Source organism: Silene latifolia, chromosome 4 (assembly GCF_048544455.1).
Source record: "Silene latifolia isolate original U9 population chromosome 4, ASM4854445v1, whole genome shotgun sequence".
NCBI classification, from domain to species: Eukaryota; Viridiplantae; Streptophyta; class Magnoliopsida; order Caryophyllales; family Caryophyllaceae; genus Silene; species Silene latifolia.
The window spans coordinates 26,416,099-26,435,609 of NC_133529.1; the positions used below are offsets into that span (position 1 = coordinate 26,416,099).

General features: G+C 38.7%; 2 protein-coding genes across 2 annotated transcripts; one reads left to right on the forward strand and one right to left on the reverse strand.

The window, feature by feature from the left end:
• The first annotated feature begins 5,862 nt into the window (after positions 1 to 5,862).
• LOC141653311 (E3 ubiquitin-protein ligase ORTHRUS 2-like) lies at positions 5,863 to 11,504 on the forward strand. Its single transcript, XM_074461036.1, has 9 exons — positions 5,863 to 6,481; positions 8,056 to 8,585; positions 8,787 to 8,912; positions 9,116 to 9,230; positions 9,317 to 9,378; positions 9,461 to 9,563; positions 9,671 to 9,782; positions 10,038 to 10,252; positions 10,681 to 11,504. Exons 1-9 carry the CDS (start codon positions 6,035 to 6,037, stop codon positions 11,059 to 11,061), a joined length of 2,091 nt encoding a protein of 696 aa, XP_074317137.1. The 5' UTR covers positions 5,863 to 6,034; the 3' UTR covers positions 11,062 to 11,504.
• Positions 11,505 to 11,902: 398 nt separating this feature from the next.
• Positions 11,903 to 18,789, reverse strand: LOC141653312 (protein BONZAI 1-like). Its single transcript, XM_074461037.1, has 16 exons — positions 18,335 to 18,789; positions 17,281 to 17,328; positions 16,613 to 16,761; positions 16,472 to 16,520; positions 15,539 to 15,595; positions 14,967 to 15,155; positions 14,745 to 14,879; positions 14,565 to 14,626; positions 14,379 to 14,481; positions 14,182 to 14,296; positions 13,856 to 13,932; positions 13,640 to 13,777; positions 13,386 to 13,550; positions 12,822 to 12,935; positions 12,498 to 12,594; positions 11,903 to 12,274 (listed from the first exon to the last, which is right to left on the reverse strand). The coding sequence occupies exons 1-16, from the start codon at positions 18,494 to 18,496 to the stop codon at positions 12,159 to 12,161; spliced, it is 1,776 nt and encodes a 591-aa protein (XP_074317138.1). The 5' UTR covers positions 18,497 to 18,789; the 3' UTR covers positions 11,903 to 12,158.
• Between the last annotated feature and the right edge of the window lie 722 nt (positions 18,790 to 19,511).

Genomic DNA, 19,511 nt, shown 5'->3' on the forward strand with positions numbered 1-19,511 from the left:
AGAGAAAAGAGAATAATCAGAGTATGAGTGACGAAATCTATAGTCACGTAAAGCCGTAGCTAGTTTAGCAAACCAACAACGCGGAGCTTGACGGAGACCATACAAAGACTTCTTCAAACGACATACTTTTCCTTCATGACCACGAGTGAAACCCGGTGGAAGCTTCATGTAGACCTCTTCAGTTAAATCACCATGTAAGAAAGCATTATGGACATCCATCTGATGTAGTTCCCATTTTTTAATGGCGGCGACAGCAAGGAATGTACGTATTGTGACCATCTTGACAACTGGAGCGAAGGTTTCCCCATAATCAAGTCCTTCCACTTGGTGGTTACCAAAGACAACAAGACGTGCTTTTAGTCGTTCAACGGAACCATCGGATTTATATTTGATTTTATAAACCCAACGGCACCCTAGAGCTTTCTTGTCAGGAGGTAAATCAGCGAGCTCCCATGTGCCATTATTTTCAAGAGCGTCAATTTCCTTTTGCATAGCCCGACACCATCCGTCATCGCGAACCGCAATTTTAAAGGATGAGGGTTCAAGTCCTGCGGTTATAGCTGCAAGAAAAGTGCGATGCCGGCTAGAAAATTTATCACAATTTACGTAATTAGCTAGAGTATAGGGGGTACCTGAGGGCGATGCTGGAGAGTCCGGTGAACTTGAGGAAGATGAACTATTTGTTGTTTCGAGAACGTAACCTTGCAATCTAGAATTTGGAAATTTGAGCCTATGACCTCGGCCCAAAGTAGCATCCGAGTTGGGCTCTATAAAGGCATTTGAGTTGGGTTCGTCTGAAGTGGGCTGTGCTTCACCACTCATAATAGCATTTTCTGAATTGGGCTGGTCATCCTCAACTGGGCCGGTTTCGGGTATGGGCTGTTGAACTTCAACAGAAATGGGCTCAGGGGAGGGATCCTCCTGTGTACCGGGCTGGACTGGAGATTCAAGTGATGGGTCATCAGTAGGCAGGAAATTTGTGGAGTTGGGGTCAACGGTATCATTTGGGCTGAGATTGGCAAATGGAAAATTGTCTTCATAAAAGACCACGTCACGGGAGATGAGAATGGAATCGGACTTGATATCATATACGCGCCATCCTTTCTTATTGTAAGGATATCCGAGGAAGATACATTTTCGACTCCGTGGTGAAAATTTATCCCCTTGAGTTTTCTGATTGTGGACAAAGCACAAACAACCAAATACCCGTAAATTCGTATAAGACGGTTGTGCACCAAATAAAACCTCATATGGAGTTTTGTTATGAAGGACGGACGAAGGAGTACGATTAATGAGATGAGCTGCTGTAAGAACACTCTCACCCCAGAAGCGCGTGGGAAGGTTGCCCTGAAATAATAAAGCTCGGGCCACATTAAGTATGTGGCGATGTTTTCTTTCAACACGCCCATTTTGTTGAGGTGTCCCGACACAAGAGGTTTGAAAATGTATGCCATTATGTAAGAAATACTCGGCCATATGATTGAATTCATTTCCATTATCGCTCCGAACTACTTTCACCTGTTTGGAAAATTGAGTCCGGACCATTGATAAAAATTGCATAAAAAAACTCGTGACCTCAGTTTTAGCCACCAATAAATACACCCAAACGGAACGAGAATGATCATCCACAATGGTCAAAAAATATTTGGCACCGGAAGTAGAAGGAGTGCGATAAGGACCCCAAAGATCGCAATGTATTAATTCAAAAATATCCGACGCAGTGTTCGTACTTGAAATAAAACCAAAGCGTGAGTGTTTGGCTTGGTGACATACTTCACAAACCAAATTATCATTAAATGAAATAGGACGAGCTAAAGGTATAAATTTAACCGCATGATCCCCTGCGTGACCGAGCCGACGATGCCATAGAGTGTACCCGCCAGCCGTGTCAACAGCATGAACCGAGGACTGCATTTTTATTGACGAAAACAAAAATAGTCCATCATGTAGTTCACCGGCTCCAATCATCATCCTCGTAGAACGGTCCTGTATGAGACAACGATCTTTAGTAAATTGTAAGACATAGTCATAATCAGCTGTCAATTGGGAGACCGAAAGTAAATTGCAAGTTAAATGAGGAACAAACAAGACTCGACGAAGACTTATTTGATTGTTAACATTTACGGTCCCCATCATTGAAGCGAAAATTCGTTTCCCATTAGGTAAACCGACGGCGCGTGGGGGAATATCCATTGTTTCCGTAAATAAGGAAATATCACCTGTCACATGATTAGATGCACCGGTATCAATAATCCAAGAATTACACATACCAGACAACCGATCCGAAGCGAGAGTATGAGCGACATTAGCGTGAACTTGAGAGCCAGAGCCTGTCCCTGACCCGGCTGAATTCAGACCGGACCCAGTTCCCTTTTTGCGACGAAACTCGGCTAGTGTGCGAGGCCGACTCCCCCACCAATCCGGAAAAATGTTAGTTTTAAAGAAACAATTGTTTATATCATGTCCACGGATTTGGCAGTGAGAGCAAAAGAACTGCCGCCTTTCTTGCTTCTCCTTTTCGCGAACGGCCTTCCAATCAGTGGTTGGCCGTGATGCTCCGGGTACGGCAAAGGCCATAGTATTCGTGACATCGTAGGAAGCCACGGTATCAAGCAGCAGCCGTTCAGTTTGCAGGGCCGCATGATACCCACGGTTCAAGGTTGGCAAAGGGTCTAATTGGAATTGTTGATTCCGGAGGGGAGCATACAGGTCTCGATCAAGTCCCATGAAAAACTGATGGAGTCTTTCATTGTCCTGCCGTTTAACTGCTTGAGACGATATGTCACAAGTGCAACGACCACACTTACAGGCAAAGGGAGGTTCGTAAGTAGCAAGGGCGTCCCAAAGAGTTTTTAATTTACCGTAGTATTCAGTCACGGACATACTTTTGAGTTGTTTGCAATTGCCGAGTTCCGTCTTGAGCGTGTGTATGGAAGTGCCATCAACCACCCCAAAACGTTCTTCCAATTCCCGCCACAAAACAGAGGCGTCCTCCACGAAAGGAACACTCGCGAGAACAGAGGAGTCGATCATATTACGTATCCACTTAACGATAGTACAATGAACGACTTCCCACTGCTCGAGTAAATTTGCATCAGTCGGCTGTTTAATAGAGCCGTCACAAAATCCGAATTTTCGTCGGGATTTGAGAGACATCCGAATATCACGACTCCAATCTTCATAATTGGAACTTGTGAGAGAAACAGTAGAGATTTTAATCCCTGGAATATCATGAGATCCAAGGTAGAATGGGGATAAAGGATCAATTTTGAATTCAGTTTTGTTTGGGTCGACGCCTGCAACTCCAGACATGTCGACTAAGCAGAGAAGAAAAGAAGAAAAAAAAAAATGAAATTTAGGCCTGGAAGACCTTGCTCGATACCATGTTGATAATGCAAGGGTAGAGAAACAGAGAAGGAGATGGAGGAAGGGATTTTGTTGTGTTATTGATTACTCAAAAAAGCATGGCTATATATAATACAAGGATACCAAACCAATCCCATAAAATAAGGGGAATAATGGTAATGTTAGGTGACAAAAGGCATGATATTGGGCAACTATTATGCTACCTAATATACCACTAACTTATGCTACCTAATATACCACTAACACAATAACATAAAGTCGAAGGTGATTAGACAAATCTAGAATGCAGTTTACACAGCTTAAAACTTGCTCCTATATGACGTGATAATATTGAGGAATTTTTTTTCTTTGCAGATAGAATTTGTGGACAGTAAGAAGTTGAAATCAGCCTTGCTAGAAATTATGGAAGAAAGCCAACTACCAGACGTCTATGGAGGAACGCTGCCACTGACGCCTATTCAAGACGCCTGATAATATTGGTCATGAATAAAGCAGATACAACTGCTCCTAAAAACATACAGGGTAACAATTGCAGGATAAGAGAAGAGGGAGTGATAAAGTATTTCCTCATTCTTCTGTATCCACTTTGCTGTTAATTCAGCCTCTTCGGAAAGCATCTGGGGCGACCAATTGAGGTTGTTTCACGGTGGTTGACGGTGGTCGGTGAACATCCCCATTTAATCTTTCTTAAGACAATCTTTCTTAAGACGCAGATATCCGTGTTAATATTAAAATGGGTTAAATAGCAGCCACATGGGTATATTTGACCCGTTTTAAGCTTAAGACGGACATACCCGTCTTAAATGAGAATTTGCCATCCCGATTTACAAAAATGGGTCTTCTTTCCTTGTTTTAAAATTTAAGTTTAACTGATTATGTTTTAGCGTGGTTAAAAGTTAAAAACTTACTCTATATCAAACGATGGATTGATAGCAATATAAAATACTCTTTTATGTTGATTGTATTGGTTTTGTTTGTCAAAGTAGTCTCTCAATAACTTAATGAAAGACCTGCAAAGGTTTTGTGGGTTTAGTTTCTCCTTTAGCGTCAACAAACACAAAATATTTTGAATTTCATTAGGTTTTAAGGTATTGAACTTTCTGAAATTCAACTTTGGGGTGTTTTATTTGAGAAAATGAAAGATTACCGAGTTCAATCTTTAAGAATAAAATAACTTTAGTCGCAAAACAAAAGCGACTCCCAAATGACCACAACTCTTTCCTTCTTTTTCAAGCTAGACATATTAGAGAATATCGATCCCTTTTTTTTTATCATATGCAATATGTTTCTCGAATAAGGAAAAAATAAGAGGGTTTTTTTTCTTCCATAACCAATGAATAAACTGAAAATAATGATGTCATCAAAATTTTCCTACAATAAATAACTACAAACTATGAAGACGGCCGGGTTGACGTTATTGAAAGTATTATCAATGAGAAATATAACTTTTCTTTAAATTCAAATTAAATCATTCCTCTGCACCTACATTTTATAGGATGATTTAATTTAATTGACCCTAAATATCGAAGAGAAAAGGTTAAGCAAGAGGAAAATTCATCTCTCTTAAGACGAAGAACAATAGTAAAACAATAACCTAATTTAGTCGTTCTTCCGCCGTCACATGTATGTGGCGTCTTTCTCCAATCAATGTAATATATAAACTATGCAGCCCCTTTAAAGTATACATGAAATTTGCACGGAGTGTATGAGATCGTTCAGCCTAAAGTGGTAAGCATTTCTCCGTTGTTTTCGAGTGTTAGTATTAAAATTTGATTATTTATGTTTGGTTTTGATTTATTTATTCTCTGACATCAGAAATTTGTCGGAAAAAAATGGAGTTGTAATATACGAGGTAAACCCGTGCCTTTCTCCTTTGAAGGTGTATTGAAAATTGAGTCAAGTAGCTATAACGCGCTTGTGAATTTTTTTTTTTTTTGATACATCTCAAGATTTGAATTCGCGTTGATGATGTTCAAAAGGTTTGAAATTCATATCAGCTTTTATACTTTTTCAACAGGTAACCTTTGATATGCAATATGAAATCTAAACAAACGAATACGATTGACGATGATATGAATTTCTTAAAATAAGATCAATCTTTTCCCGAATAATTCCTTCATTTTTATTTTGTCTAAGAAACAAAATGATTAAAAAGTTGTAATACTCGTATTTCACATTGTTCTTTTCTCTTGATTTCAGATCTTTCTAAACAAAATCTATCCGAACATGTACTACATTTACGAGACGAATTAAAAGTCAATGACTCTCTCTTCCCTTTACAACCCAAAAGAGTGTCATTGATTGATCATTAATTTACCTTTATCCGGTTATCCCCTTAAAGTCTTCAACTTAACCAAACAACAGCAGTTGCATTAATTAATTAATCCCCCCAAAACCAAATCCCAGAAAAATCCCATATTACCCAGGTAAATAAAATCACATTTCCAGAAATCCTACTCAGTAGAAAAACCAGAAAGCTACACTCCACTGACCACTACCACCCAAATTGGAAAATTCCCCAAAATTCAAATAAAACCCCCTCACAATTTTCAAAACCCCGCCACTCTCTCCCTCCAATACTCCAATATATATACACCACTCCGCACTCCATCCCTCTCCATTCCTCTCTCACGTGACCCTCATCCTCATCCTACCCCCTCACGTGATCATGTCTACCACCACTCTCCCACTCCTCCCTTGTGACTCAACCGGCACCTGCATGCGGTGCAAACTCAAACCCAACCCCTCCTCCACCCTCACGTGCTCCACCTGCGTCACCCCCTGGCACGTGCCCTGCCTCCCTTCCTCCTCCATCTCCTCCGCCTCCGCCTCGCAATGGGAGTGCCCTGACTGTTGTCCTGATGCCGTCTCCGCTGCCGCGGCTCCGGCCGCCGACGGCGGCCTTGTTGCGGCGATTAAGGCTATTGAGGCGGACCCCACCTTGTCCGACGTGGACAAGGCTAGGAAGAGGCAGGAATTGATGAGTGGGAAGGTGGGCCAGGGTTCTGTGGCTGACGTGGCTGCTGGTGTTAAGGATGATAATGAGATATTGGATATTTTGGGGGAAAATATCAAGTGTTCCTTTTGTTTGCAGCTTCCTGACCGCCCTGTCACGGTATTCTCTCTCTATACCTGTTCTTTTTCGCTTTATCTATTCCGATTAATTGAATTGTATACGTTTTTCAAAATATCTTAGATTGATTATTTTGAAATAAGCTCTACTCCCTCCGTCCCAATCATTTGTTTACGTTTTATTATATTTAATTTATAATCAGCTATGGGGAATTCAATTCAATAGAACAGAGGAATATATTTGTTTATGTTGGGTTAGTATTGTTAGAGTTAGTCTTGTATAAAATCATTTTAACTCACTAACATATTGTCAAGTCAAGATCCTCTCCATTTCCTAAAAAGAAATGGAGAGTCCATTTTCCTTTTAACGGTTTAGATTGCATTTTGCATGCATTGAACGTTTCAAGATTTATGCATAGAAGTAAAGGGTTAATAGAGTGTAAAGGGGGAAACATTATTAAATGGGATTGTGAGAGGAAATGGAGAGGATCTTGATTGCATATTGTCTCATATATTGGTGTTGCTTGTTTTTTTTGGAGTTTTGGTGTTGCATCTTTTAGGTACCATATTGTCACATAAGTTGTCTCATATGTTGGTGTTGTGTTGTCTTCGTTTGTGTGAATTTTCGACTTCTAATTAATTTTAAGTTATTAATCCGACATAGTTGTTCTTTCATTTTTCTGTTGATTGTTAGATGACTGACTAATGCACTTTTTGCTTCCTTATTATATTTTATTCTGTGTAAAAGTTTCGAGATTTTAACTTTTTGATTTGTTTACTTTGGCTGATATTTTGTGGCTGTGTTTTTTTTAATTCATAGGTAAGGGAGGGGTTGATAAGTGTTGAGTCGTCGAGCAGTAATTAAAGTATAGTATCTCATAAATACGATATGATATTAGCGGTATTGTGTATTTAATTACATAGCATCTATTATCTTAACATAGATTGTATTTGCTCCGAAATGGTTTCGTCACAAGATTTTGTAAGCAAGTAAATTGTTCTGTTATGGTCGCGTGAATAAAGTGATATCATTACTTAATTGAAGCTCGTAAAATACATTTGGTAAAAATATTCGTGTTCAAGGTATCTTAAATGTTGGTTTCGGTGCGACATCGAGTACACTTGTTTGTTTGGTGTAAACGACTTGTCCACGCGTGTTTCCTTGTCGCTTAATATCATGGTGTTTTGCAATGGTTACGGTGTGGAAGCTGCTGTTTCGAGAATTTGTGCTGTTATGTTATGCGTTATGATTATGTAGTCAATTTGATTAACCAATTTATGACATGCTTTGATTTTTGAACAATATAATATTTATTTGGTTGTTGTTTGTGACTTTTTTCTCTTTTGTACCCTTTGTGTTATCTGTGTTCGGAATCTCATTCTATGCTCAGGGTTTGAGTCAAAGTAAACAAATGCAATCTTGAATTCCCATTCCTAACTTTGAAATGATAAATTGTGTATCTTGCAAGGTTATGAATGCTATGAATCTGTCTTCCTGTTGCCTACGTATTTAGTACATTTCCGTAAATGTGAAAATACCAAATGTGTTTTCATGTCTTTCAAAATAAATGTCATAGCTTAGCTGTGTAACTCGGACATATTCTCCTCTTGTGACAGACTCCATGCGGCCATAACTTTTGTTTGAAATGTTTTGAGAAATGGGTGGGTCAAGGCAAGAAGACCTGTGCCAAGTGCAGGAAATCTATTCCTGCTACGATGGCCTCACAGCCAAGAATTAACTCATCTCTTGTGTTTGCAATAAGAACGGCAAGGACCCAAAAGCCTACTTCTGCTGAAGGGCCTAGAGTTTTCCAGTTCATTGACAATGATAATCTTCCTGATGAAGCCTTCACAACTGAAAGAGCTGTAAAAGCTGGAAAAGCAAATGCTAAAAGTGGAAAGATTTTCGTCACAATTCCACCTGATCATTTGGGACCTATAACTGCTGAGTATGATCCAGTACGGAAAACAGGAGTGCTTGTTGGTGACTCCTGGTCAGATCGGCTGGCATGTAGACAGTGGGGAGCTCATTTTCCACATGTCAGTGGTATAGCTGGCCAATCAAAGCACGGGGCCCAATCAGTGGTACTTTCCGGGGGATATGAAGATGATGAAGATCACGGAGAGTGGTTCATCTACACTGGAAGGTGTGTTGTAAAATGCCATTTTGACATTTTGTGAATTAATAGCGTCTTGTTTTCGTCTATTTATTGACCTGATATGAAATGAAACTAATTTTTTGTGTGTATATTCCCTGTTTATTCCTAATAAAATGGTCTTGCCATTGCGATAGTTATTTAGAAGAGTAGCATTTGAACGGTTTTATGTTTTTGTACGGTCAATGCCAGTGGGGGTCGTGATTTGAGTGGCAATAAGCGAACCAACAAGGAGCAATCGTCTGATCAGAAGTTTACAGGTGCTAATGAGTCATTAAGATTGAGCTGCTATAAAGGCTATCCTGTTCGCGTTGTCAGGTAAATGCTGTAAACTGGTACTTTCATGTATTTTTGATAAGTCACTATTGCCAACTTTATTGTTAGGCTTTAGGACTTGCATTTTTTGCATTTACTATAGTATCATGATTTTTTTTCTGGGATATATTTTCACTTTGCAACGTCCTGTTTTGAGTACTGATGGTTACATTGATGGGTGCCATGGACATTTTGCTGTCATACAGATCATATAAAGAGAAGCGTTCTAATTATGCACCCGAAACGGGTGTTCGGTATGATGGGATTTACAGAATTGAGAAGTGTTGGCTCAAACTTAGGGAAAAAGATAAAGATGGAAAGGTGAGAAAATTTGAATTTTGTTAGTCTCTCTAGAAAACATTCACTATATTGTTTTGATTGACTTTCTGGTTCTATTGGTGCTTCAGCGACATAAGGTCTGCCGCTACCTATTTGTTAGATGTGACAACAGTCCAGCCCCGTGGACAAGGTCTGTACACAGTCCAATTTGAACCTAACACACTTTACCTTTGAGCTTGCAGTTGTGACAATCTGAGTTTCTTCTATGACAGTGATGAGCACGGTGATAGACCAAGACCATTGCCAAAGGTGCCCGAGCTCAAAAAGGCGTTGCAGTTAACTGAAAGAAAGGAAAGTGCGCACTGGGATTTTGATGTGAGTAGCTTGCTAGTCAGTCATTATGGGAATATGCGATTTCTTTTCTCAAGTGTAGTATTATATCATTTAAGACCCTTTATGGTATCCTCCGCCTCTGTTTATAGGTAGCGGAAGGCTGCTGGAAGTGGATAAAACCTGCACCTTCAAGCAAAATGACCAAGGGTGGAGGAGGAGGTTCTCGTCCGAAGAAGAGCTCCAAAGCAAAGATTTTGAAAGGTATTGGGCTCTTGTTGGTGTCCATGTGTTTAATTTAATATTTCATTCAATTGTTTCTATGTTATTTGCTTTCAGTCGAGAATCACCAACAGTTTTATTATTCTTCTTGCCCTAATGTACTTGAAAATTAGAATGGCATTAATTATTGATTTTACCAGTCATGTTTCTTGTCAACGGTTCAACATGCTGACTGAAAAAATATACTCTGTATCTTCTAGCTTTTACTGCCTTTCTTAATGACTTTTCCTTTTGCAGAATTTGGCTGCCTTCTTTGTCACAAGGTCTTGACCCTTCCGATCACAACTCCTTGTGCGCACAATTTTTGCAAAACTTGTTTGGATGGTGCATTTGAGGGTCAAAAGTTCATACGTGAACGGCAATCTGGTGGCCGGCAATTGCGAACTCAGAAAACTGTCATGAAATGCCCCTCATGCCCCACTGACCTATCTGTCTTCCTGGAAAATGCTCAGGTTTGTTACATCCGGCATTTGCTGGTACAGTAAATAACATGGATATTTAGATGATTCTGATAGGGTTTATTATGATTCTTATGTTTCTAGAAACAGATTGAATTGACGTACTCTCTGTCTTTAGCCATTTGTTAAGTTGTATCCGTGTAATTGGTGGATCCACCATTATTCGGTTGTTAATACCTTTACAGCTTTACCCCACTTGCACGTCCGTGCTGAGAAACCGATCTAAAAGCAAATGTAAATAAATAGGCGAGTCCATGAGACTAATGGAGTAATAGGAAATGGAATGCAAAAAATATGTTTGTCTTAGATTATCTCTTCTGGACATTTGTCTATCATCTGTTTTCAACTAACTAAGAATATTAATCACTCTTTGTAAGTTGTAATAATATTCCCGACTTATATTTTGTAATTTTGACTTGCAGGTTAACAGGGAGCTGATGGGGGTGATAGATTCTCTGCTGCGCAAGTTTGAAGAGGAGGAGAAAGAAGCAGCATGTCAGGAAGAAGATGGTGACATTTTGGAAGAGGGTGAAGATGAAGATAATGACGAGGATACTACTTTAGAAGATAAAGAGAACAATGTTTCAGATTCTGTGGTGACTGAAACCATTCCAGTGGATAACTCTGATGATGGAGATAAGGCCAGACCGGCTCCTGTTGCAAAACGAGGTCGAAAGAGGAAGAATGCTGCTTCTGCTGGACCAGCAAATACAAGGGGCAGAAAGTCTCGGAAAGCAGATGATGATGGTAATGATTCACCTTCAAGCCCACTGCACGTGCCTTCAGATAACGACCTAGAGTAAACCTGCACAATAGAGCTAACCATTGGTAGGTCAGGCCTGAACTGGTCCATCGATCAGCTTCAGCTTGGCAGTATCATAGGTTGCAGCCTGTATTGCCTCGGAGAGCCGAATCACTGTTGTAGAGTTGTTGTAAAGCTTCACCTGCTGCGGCCAGTGCAGGTTGATTGGTGCAAGTTCCGACACATTTTGTAGTGGTGCTCAGCTCCAAAACACAGTGCTTCACACAACTGTAGCTAAATGTATCTTTGCTACTAAGGAATAAGGATAATAGTATTATTAAGTTCTTCCGATTATATCTTTCCTTATCTTTACAGCTGTCAAAAAAAAAAAAAAAAAAAAAAAAAAGATTATATCTTTCCTAACAGCACTTGGAATGCTGCTTTCGTGTGTCATTTATTGGCGCACTTTGATTTATTTTTCAACGATTACTGTATGTTGTACCACCTGGGTTTTGCTGAAGTTGATCAGATACTATTGTGATTATACTAATGGTACCCTGTATTACAATAGATGTCATGAAAATTTCGTAACTATGATCATACCTATTACGGCTTGGTTAACGGTTATGGGTGAACAATTGAGGTTGTGCCTCCTAAAGTTGTAACAAGCCAAAAAGCAAAAACTAAACTGGTATCATAAATTCATGATCTGAGACGGAGTAATAGTCTGCGGAATCAATCAACAACGGCATAATCTGTCAATGCACCGTAAATGCTTCCTTTACACTTTAACAATGATTAAATATTTCGCAAAACCTTAATACAGCCAACAAAGTACAGTCGAGGGGTCAAATGACGTGATGAAACGCATTTCAGTTTACACTTGAGAGATAACATCCCGGTAACTGGTAAGCCTCAAACAACATAACTATTGTTCTCATGCGCTATTTAAAGATGAACCAAACTCTCAATGTTGTATATAACATTCAATTACAATTCTTCATGTGAATGTAACGTTCTTCCTCTTGAAAAACGAAGAAAAAAAAAAAAAAGGAAGTTAAAAAACAACAGCAATTTTGAAGCTGTCGTATTTTGACTCGCCATGGAACAGAGCACTACTAATAAATAATTAAGCAAATGTTTATACTTGATTTAGTATTATGTACATTTTTGCAGCATTATTTTCTTGGGTTGAATCCCCCTTGTCCGCATGTAAGTCAAAAATTGTGTTGGCAGTTCTGCTAGTAATGTCTGGGCTATAGAAATTTCCCCACCTGAAAAGCAGAGAGGCAACAATACATCATAAGCACTGACGATGCAATGTTCAACGCAATTTTCATTGTTGGCCACCCGAAAACAGCCTCAAAGTACTTTAAAACACAAAGGTAAAAGTGAAATATATTTCACCCCCTTATCCCACTTTAGGCGGGAGCATTTGAGACAACTGAGTAATGTTTGCTGTATTAAAACCCTAAGTAGGCGTAGTAAGAGACTGACCATGCACATCCCGAAATGGCACAAACTGGACAATATCTCTGGATGCAACACGCCCGGTAGTACTCTCAAGTCTTTCTCCTTTATCTGCATCTAAGAACTGGCCAAAATCCAAAAAAAAAAAAAAGTTTAGCTGAATGTTCAAACTCAAATGCAGGAGCCAACTAGCTAAGCAAAGTTTGTGCATCAGTAATTTCGGTAAAGAGATCGACGAGGTCTTTTGTTGCTGATGGGTTTGCAACCCATTTCACGGGTACCACCCCTTGGCGATTGGGTTCACTATGGTGATACTAATTGGCAAAACACAGATTCTGGAAGGAAGCATACCTCCATCTCCTTGAAGTCGGCTCCTCCCACTCCAACAATGAGTATTGACAATGGTAGATCGGAGGCCTTTACGATTGCATCCTTTGTCTCCTGGAGGTCCGTGATCACTCCATCCTGAAACAAGCAGTCCACTACAATCAGTATCGCCTTGAAAGTGACACATTTAGAGAGGTAACCAGACTGCATTGTCGGTAGCAACAGCATGGAGTGGATCAGTGAGACATTTCTTTAGGTCAATTGATGACAACTACTCTAGCACAGACTAGAGATATTAGAGAGGTGTCTTATTAAAGAGTAAGCTTGGCCTATTAATCAACCTTATAAACTTGTTGACAGAAACACAACCACCGTTGACTGGGATGAACACAAACTTCTTGACACAAGTATTTTATTATACTGAAAGCTTGAGCTACTAATCAACTGAAAGCCTAGTAATTATGATGGATATCAGCACTCCACCATTGTTGACACCAACACGACTTCTGGTATCAAATCTAAGTGACACATTATGTAAATATTTTGACTTGCTAGCTGACTGTTGTAATTTGGAGAAAGTATATTTACCGTGATTATTAGCAAGACAAAGTACTTCTGCTGTCCATGTGCAAGAGCCTGACCAGCAATATTAGCTGCAGTGCTAATAACCTGTCCAAAAAGGGTAGGCCCAGCGAGTGAGACATTGAAAAGAGCACTGGTATATGCTGTCATGACTCCCTGAATCCCTTCAACCTGAGAACAAAAGATGTTCAAGGTTTAATACCCAAATCACACTATACGGGCAATTCTCTGTTAAGTACGAAATCGTGGTGGCCACCAACCTCACAATAGTTGGTGCTTCCATTCAAATTAAAGCAATGTGAGACTGGGCCATCAATTGGGCGCGCTCCAAAACCCCAAGCAGGAAAATGTTTGTCTGAATCATAAAACTGTAGCACTCCTCCAACCTCCATTATTGCCTGGTAAAATAATTTTCAACTTAGCAGTTTCAAAATATAATCATGATACTTCATATGATATAAACATAAGACTCTTACTTTCTGGTATGCGTTTGGACGACCTGATGGATCAATATAGTGCAATGAATCAGGGAGACGGGGATTCCCATTTGAAGCTGATAAAGAAAACACTTAGCGTTAGAACTAACTAGTGATCTTCCAACTATAATTGTAAGACTATGGAGTTTCAGAGGTCTTATCTTATACATGTGATAATAAAATTTTGGTAGCACTATTACATCAATGCACTGCAGGTTTTACTAACTAAGCATAGTTACACTGATCATCTCTAAGATGCTTCAGCAACATTACGTATCAGGAATTTCAGGAATAACATAAGGTAGGAGTATTTAGTAAGAGCATACCTGTAAAATCGATCGCCACCATAAAATTCAACTCACATCCACCAGCTAAGTAGTCGATAAATGTGTGTTGGACACACTCCGAGTACGCGTCCACAAATAGTCGACTTTTCAGCACCTGGATCATGCTATCAAATTCATTACACAAGATAGACTTAAAAAGAGAAAATAAGAATCCAATTGCGTAGTGTAGTTAGAACCTTGTTATGAGCATCATGACCAGTATGAGGTGGTAGAAATAAATTTTCCCCGATTCCACTAGAATGGATCTTCTGTAAATCAGCCAGTGATTTTACTGTTTTCCTATATTTACCATTATATAAAGAAGTGAATACAAAAACAACTAAATACATTAGAATGAAGAGAAAAAATATATGTCTGTTCACCCCATGAAATCATGCTTCCCGTTGCTATTGAAGTTAAAGCACTCAATAGTTAATGGACTGTCCTGCACAAGAGTAGACAGGAAAAATGATTTCGAGAAAAAATGGATCACCCTTATATCAATGGCTATGGCAGAGTAAAAGTCTTCAAAAACTTGAACATATAAGTATAATTTCAAATACCTTACTTCCAACTTGTTGAGTGTTTAGGTACACAGGCTCCCAGGTTGGGTTCAAGTCATCCTTAATGACTTCAGTTTTACAAATTGGAACTGAAATACCACTCTCTGTAATCCTAGATATTACTATAAAGGGATCCTGCAAAACATGATTGAGAAATACCAACCTCAATTTCGTGCCTTACAAAAGCGGATCTATAAAGAGAGAAATTCGTCAAAGTCCTACACTTTTAGAGAAAAGATCCTTGTTTTCCAACTCTGAACACCTTAATATTATTTCTATAGCAGTCTTTGAGTTCATAGATTCTTCGGCGTGAATAGTAAGCTTTCCACAGCTTCTTGGATGAGGTGTTCTCATTGCTTCATCATGCTGCACAAGGTCTAACGTCACTAGCTGGTTTGATTTGGTAACCACCTGCACATCCACAGGGCCTGTTGTTAAGACAAATTTCAGTATAAGATGTGAAAGATAAAAGGAAGCATGCAACCGCAATTTGGTTTGTTCACCCTTGAAAAGTCAAACGGGTCCAGCATGATAACTGAGATGGCACTAAAGTAAGAAAAGACGAGAGTTGGTCGTAATGCGCAATTATCATAATTAAGTTGTTGGTAAACTAATCTTAGCACATATTTGTAATAATGGAAATTACAAATTCAAATCCACAAAGAGAACATCTAATTGATAAAACAGATAGAATTGTAGAAGGCAAGAGAAAGGTTCTCAGTACTCAGAAGCAGTAAGAGATTCCAAATTGTGGAGAAGCAAATAAAGTAATCAGAACAACCGAGTTACATTACCTGTGATAATGCACACTCTGCCTCGCCAAGATACTGTTGCTCATCCAGTTTAAGCGTCTATAAGAAAAATTCAAAATGTGTAAGAAGACAAAGTAATTTCCTTTTAGTTAGGGTCTGTGAATAGAAAAACAGTGGCGGCAGCAAGTCAGCAACTACAACAAGTACTTAAGTCCTGAAATGATTTGCGATCAGCAAACTTGAATCATCATATGGAAATGTGAAGTAACAAAAAAAAAAAAGAACAGAGAGTAGAAAGAAAACAAAACAAAATAGTTAACGAAGCAAGAAAGGAGAGAAAATGTGTCGGAAAAAAAAAAGCACAATAAAGTGAGAGCAAATAAGATGTTAGAGTAGAAACGAGAAGTAAGTGTGAGGAAAAATTTCGAGAAGAAGTAACAGAGACTTTGGCAAAAAGAGCAACGGAGAGATGCAAATGAGGAAAAAAGTTCTAAAAAAACGGGTGCAGAAAGGCATATCCCATCATGATCATTAACGTCTACTTCCAATTTGCCCTATCTAACACTATATGTTCTTCTAATCCAAGAAATGTATATAATCACAGACTTGGAGAAACAATTCTTAGACGCAACAACAACAACATTACCCCAGTGCCAAAATGGCTCCCGCAAATTGCAGGGTAAGGGGGGGTCGGATGTACGCAGCCTTACCCTTGTGTTAGCAACACAAAGAGGCTGTTTCCGAGTGACCCAAGATGAAAATTGCGTCGAGAACTGCATCGAACGACCACTACTTCACAAGAGAAAGAAGAGCAGCCACTTTAGTGAGCCATTTTGCTTTATTCCATCATAATCCAGAACCAAAGAGTAATGAATCTTTGGCTCCATTGGAAATATGGAAACACAATTCTTAGACGCAGCAAAGAAAAAATACAGATACTGCAGACGGCACCAAGAGTATGAAATGTATTGATACCTTTACATCTACACCGTGAAACTGTGTATCAACATCATAAACACGAAACCTGAATAATAAAGCGTGAATATCAAAAGTCAAGCAAACTGTATAGTCTGTCATCATCAGACAAGGAGCATAGAAGAGAAATAAGTAACTTACACTAGATTCTGTACAATTTCAAAATGATATGTTACAGTGACCTTATTAATCCATGTAGGGTTTAAAGAATTCAAGATGACTTCTGTCCGTCCAAGTTCTTCAAGCTTTCCATCTCTTCCTTTCATATAAAGGACTGCCATTGGATCACTCTTCAACAATAAAAGCACACAATCCATGAGTCGCGTGAAGAAATACCCAAACAACATGCAAATATAAGAAGGAAGGCAAATTCTTGTTTCAGACGGACTACTTTCGTCTGAAATTAAGACGGACTAAATGTCACCATTTTAAGATAAAATATAAATATTTCCTGATAAGATGTTACCATCAGTTTTTTGTATACATATTATCACTAAATGGTTACTTCCTATTAAAAAATATTGACATTTTCTGGTCTTAAGATAAGACCGTCTAAAGGGAGACCTACTCAGGAAGGAAAGCAACGAAGGACTACATGACACTATTTGATGAAGCCTAGTTCACATGATGTAGCAACAAATATGTTTGCAGACTTCAGCTACCTAATTCTATTATGTACAATTTGGAGCATAGATACAAATAATGACATGCTAAGAAAACTCGTCTAGTGCTGGCAAATAGATGTGACAATGGAAGTGTACATGTTACGGTAATTTGGTAATAGAGCACAAGTTCTTCGAATAACAAACCTTGGAAAGCACGTCTCGATCACGTAAACTTGACGCTGACAACGATAACTGTTAAGGCATCAGGGGAAAATTTACAATTAGTATCAGGAATTGGTGAACTGAACACTACGTAAAACCTTCTTCGATCACAAAGTTAAATACCCTACTTCAGTTCTACCATATCAATCCTTCAGTCATAGGAAGTTGGTAACCATTACACAACTAAGTGACAGTGCACTCCAGGTCAGACCAAAATCTTGATGATTCTATAAAAACTAGCCGAGTATGACATCCACACATCCCCATGTCAAATAACTTTCTTCCCGGAGCATCATACTTCACCATTGTATATTTGGTTCAAGATACTACATTACTACTCCTTAAATCCCTAATTGCCTAGTTTGAGAGAGCAAATCAAGCAGCACACGTCACAATCAATACTAAAGAGCAACATTGAATGAGTCAATGCAAGATAGACTTCAGTTAATAGTCATTCCAGCCCCCAAGCACAAGTCAGGGGCTACCACTATCAGATTCACTCGACACCCAACAAATACTGAATTGGTTCGAGCGTATACTCTAATATTACATTCACTTAAAATCTATAATATCAACTCATCTATTAATAGTATCTTGCATCAGAAGGGGGCCTATTTATAATCAAAGTGATCAGCTGTCGCGAAAAGGGCAAATTGGGCACTTTCCCCTATAGTAGTACCATTATTCATACTCTAGACAACCAACATTGACTTCAGCAAAGTGCCCTAATAAATCCAGAGTCTCCCATTCCAATTTCCAACCTAACACCACAGAAATCTACGCTTTCGCCGCAAACAATAGCTCTTTCCAAAACCGCTTCGACGAAAATTACACCCTTCACAAATTAGCAATTCATAACACTTACTCCGTCACCTATCATTTCGAATTTCAGCTACAAAACTCAATTAACAACTCCACCATTCACCAAAACAACATCAATTCACATTACAGCTGAAACATAATCAATAATCAAAATATAATTAGCATAAACACTAAACAATTAATCATAATAATTCTAAATTAAGTACTAATTAACCTCGATCTGAGAGTAAAGGCCATGAAAACCGCGAGACTTGAGAAATAAGTCAACGGCGTCGTTTCGACCGTCGGAAGTTTTGTTACCGTTGCCGCCGCCGCCGCCACCACCACCTCCGACGGCGGACATTCCGCCTGCCACGTCAGAGCAGCAGTTCCCCATTTTTGTGTATATTTCTGCTTGAATTAATTAATCAATTTGAATTTCGCGGATTAATTTACACAATTTTTTAGTAAAGAAATGGAGTTTATAATAATGGAAAAAAAAAAAAAAAAAAAAGAGGAGGAAATGATATAATTGGAGAGTTGGAAGAATGAAGAGGGAGGAAAGTAGGAGGAACAAGGCAATTAACAGCCAGCAATAGTCTGGACTCTCGACAGCCTTTTTCGGGTCTTCTAGTCCGTTACACAATAAAAAAAAAAAAAAAAAAAATATTTGAAATTTATAGTCTTTTCAGATTTTTTCCGATCTTCTCCTATTTTAACTCGGTAAAATTATACTCCATGTGTCCCCATGCCCTTATACTGTACTCACTTGGATTTGTTAACTTACAAATCTTGTTGAAAACGGCTCATAAAATATGACTCCATTTAAAACGAAAATGTAATTATTTTTACATAAAAAGTTACGGGAACAATTTATTAAGCTGTAATAATTTGTTATTAAAATTACCACATTTTTCGTCAAAATGACGACATTTGGTCCGTCTTTAACTTGTGACGAAAAATATCCATCTTTAAAGAGAATTTGTGATTAATTTATCGTTTGTAGGAGAAGATCGGAGAGAAAATCCGAATATAGACAGTCTAACTCATTTAACAACTGTTGTGGACTCGTGGACTTGTGGTCTTTGCTCAGTTCACTGTAATTGCCCATTTATTTGGGCCCCCCTTCCTTATTTGTCCCTGCCTCTTTTCCACACATATCTGGCTCTCCTTGCTAATCCACCACTCCAATTTTTGTTTTTCTATAGTGGTCTTGTATAAATTGATTTTATTGTTAATCGGACTATAGCAATTATCTAAATTTTGAAGTAAAATGTTAGAAAAATTGGCAACCTACTTTCATATACTACCACTACCTTTTACTTGGGGAGAGGATTATAGTTGGGTGCACCAATTCTTAAATTAAAAGGTTCTCATATAATACGGAGACGGAGTAGGTAGCTTTGTCTTTT

Excerpts from the sequence above, each read along its gene's own strand:
- LOC141653312 (XM_074461037.1), bottom strand. The coding sequence starts at position 18,496 with ATGGGGAACTGCTGCTCTGACGTGGCAGGCGGAATGTCCGCCGTCGGA. Across the intron at positions 16,762-17,280 it reads ATCGAGACGTGCTTTCCAAG|AGTGATCCAATGGCAGTCCT; the intron begins GTTTGTTATTCG and ends TTATTGTTGAAG. Across the intron at positions 13,551-13,639 it reads GAAGCACCAACTATTGTGAG|GTTGAAGGGATTCAGGGAGT; the intron begins GTTGGTGGCCAC and ends TTTTGTTCTCAG.
- LOC141653311 (XM_074461036.1), top strand. The coding sequence starts at position 6,035 with ATGTCTACCACCACTCTCCCACTCCTCCCTTGTGACTCAACCGGCACC. Across the intron at positions 8,586-8,786 it reads TGGTTCATCTACACTGGAAG|TGGGGGTCGTGATTTGAGTG; the intron begins GTGTGTTGTAAA and ends GGTCAATGCCAG. Across the intron at positions 9,379-9,460 it reads AGTCCAGCCCCGTGGACAAG|TGATGAGCACGGTGATAGAC; the intron begins GTCTGTACACAG and ends CTTCTATGACAG.